The sequence below is a fragment of the Bison bison genome, unplaced genomic scaffold (genome assembly GCF_000754665.1).
Source record: "Bison bison bison isolate TAMUID 2011002044 unplaced genomic scaffold, Bison_UMD1.0 scf7180017863606, whole genome shotgun sequence".
NCBI classification, from domain to species: Eukaryota; Metazoa; Chordata; class Mammalia; order Artiodactyla; family Bovidae; genus Bison; species Bison bison.
Window position 1 is genome coordinate 119,786 of NW_011494178.1, and position 1,573 is coordinate 121,358.

Here is a 1,573-nt window from a genome sequence, read left to right on the forward strand (position 1 = left end):
CACTCACTGGACTAGAATGCTCCCAACAGGACAGTGTGAGCTGCATTAAACACCCTCTTAGCACCTGCCCCAGAGCTGCATGGTGTTAATACTGCAGCTGGAAAGAAGGACATGAGACAGGGCTCCTCACCCTCTGATGGGAGGAAACCAGGATGCGCCAGAACCGCCCCGGCCGGAAGTGCGTAAACGGCCCTGGGGGTGGGGGCTCCTCTGACCTCACAAGACTCGACAGGACGCACCTTCCTCTGAGGTTTCCTGCTGCTCCAGCTCCAGCTCTTCCCCTCTCCCTCGTCTAATGACGATAAGACGACCCTTTCTCCTGTGTGGTCACTGCCGGGCTCCATGCCCTCTCCTGCTCCTGCCCCTCCGGCCCAGCCGAGAAGGCCCACAGCTCCCTCTGGAGCTGGTGGAGACGCTCACCCTGCAGATCAGTCCTGCATCAGCGGTCCGCCAGCCCCGCTGCTCCCCCAGCCACGCGGACACTTTCTGCCTGCTCGCTCTCTCCCTGGAAAGTCCACTGGCCAAGTCATGAACCTCCCTGTACCCCTTCCTCGTTGTGGGGCTTTGTTAGTCTCAGCGTCCGAGGCCCACCAGGCATCAGGACACTGGCGGTCTCTGCCACTGTTCTGCCCTATCTGATGATTGGCTCTGACCTGCCTCTCCAACCCCGTGATGACGGCCACAGACTCAACACAGCCACGCACACCGAGACAGCAGAGCTGGGTTCACAGCACAGACTCCAGAGTCAGCCCTGAAGCCCGAGGTTCCAAGACCTAACCTGCGACCCTGAGAATTTACTGCAGCTCTCTGTGAGTCAGTCTCGAGGTTGTAAAACCAAGATTAAGGTAGTAAGAAAAGGAAGTGATTTAATATTTGCGAATGAGTTTACAGGAATGCTGAGCACTTAGAAGGTTTACATGGATGCTTGCAAACTGATGTAAAATGTTAACTCCATAAAGACTCTCCACATGTGAGTGACGCACAAGAGAAGCCCCAACACTCGCCTTTGCAGGTCGGTTTGCTGTGATTCCAGGTACTGTCCTTGGTGCAGCGGATGGTGGGGGACGTGGCGGGCTCCATGGTGTAGCCGGGGTTGCACTGGTAGCTGACCGTCTTGTTGAAGGTGAAATCCGTCCCAAACTGGATGCCCTTAGCCAGGGTCCCTGGGTCCCCACAGCTGATGACTAATTAGCAGAGAACAGACAAACAGAGAGACACAGTATCATCACGGGATGACTTATTCCTGGTTTCTGTTTAAGTGACTCTCCTTAAGCTGCTCTTCAGAGCAATGATGCCATGGCTGAGCACAGCAATACCAACCTATCTGGGGGACAGTTTCGCTGGCTGGCAGTCAGGAGGCTGCATGTTTGGAACCGCTTATTTCTACTCCACTGATAGTTGTCTGTGTGGATGACAGCTGTCATCCGCGTTCTGTCCTTAACTACATGTCGTGAGGGGTCACCCCACAAGGTCAAGGACAGAGACACAGGCTGAGATCAGAGAACAGGCTCCTGCACCATTTCCCTTCAGACTAACTGGTCTACAGAGAGAAGGAATCTTGGCTTTTCTGAAC

General features: G+C 54.9%; 1 protein-coding gene across 1 annotated transcript in view; it reads right to left on the minus strand.

The window, feature by feature from the left end:
• The window catches only part of LOC104983888 (CUB and sushi domain-containing protein 1-like), a 26,014-nt gene that overhangs the window by 17,156 nt on the left and 7,285 nt on the right, over nucleotides 1-1,573 (minus strand). Inside the window, exon 4 of the mRNA XM_010833413.1 lies at nucleotides 1,005-1,184. Within this exon, the coding sequence (XP_010831715.1) occupies nucleotides 1,005-1,184 (180 nt within the window). The remainder of the gene's footprint in view (nucleotides 1-1,004; nucleotides 1,185-1,573) is intronic.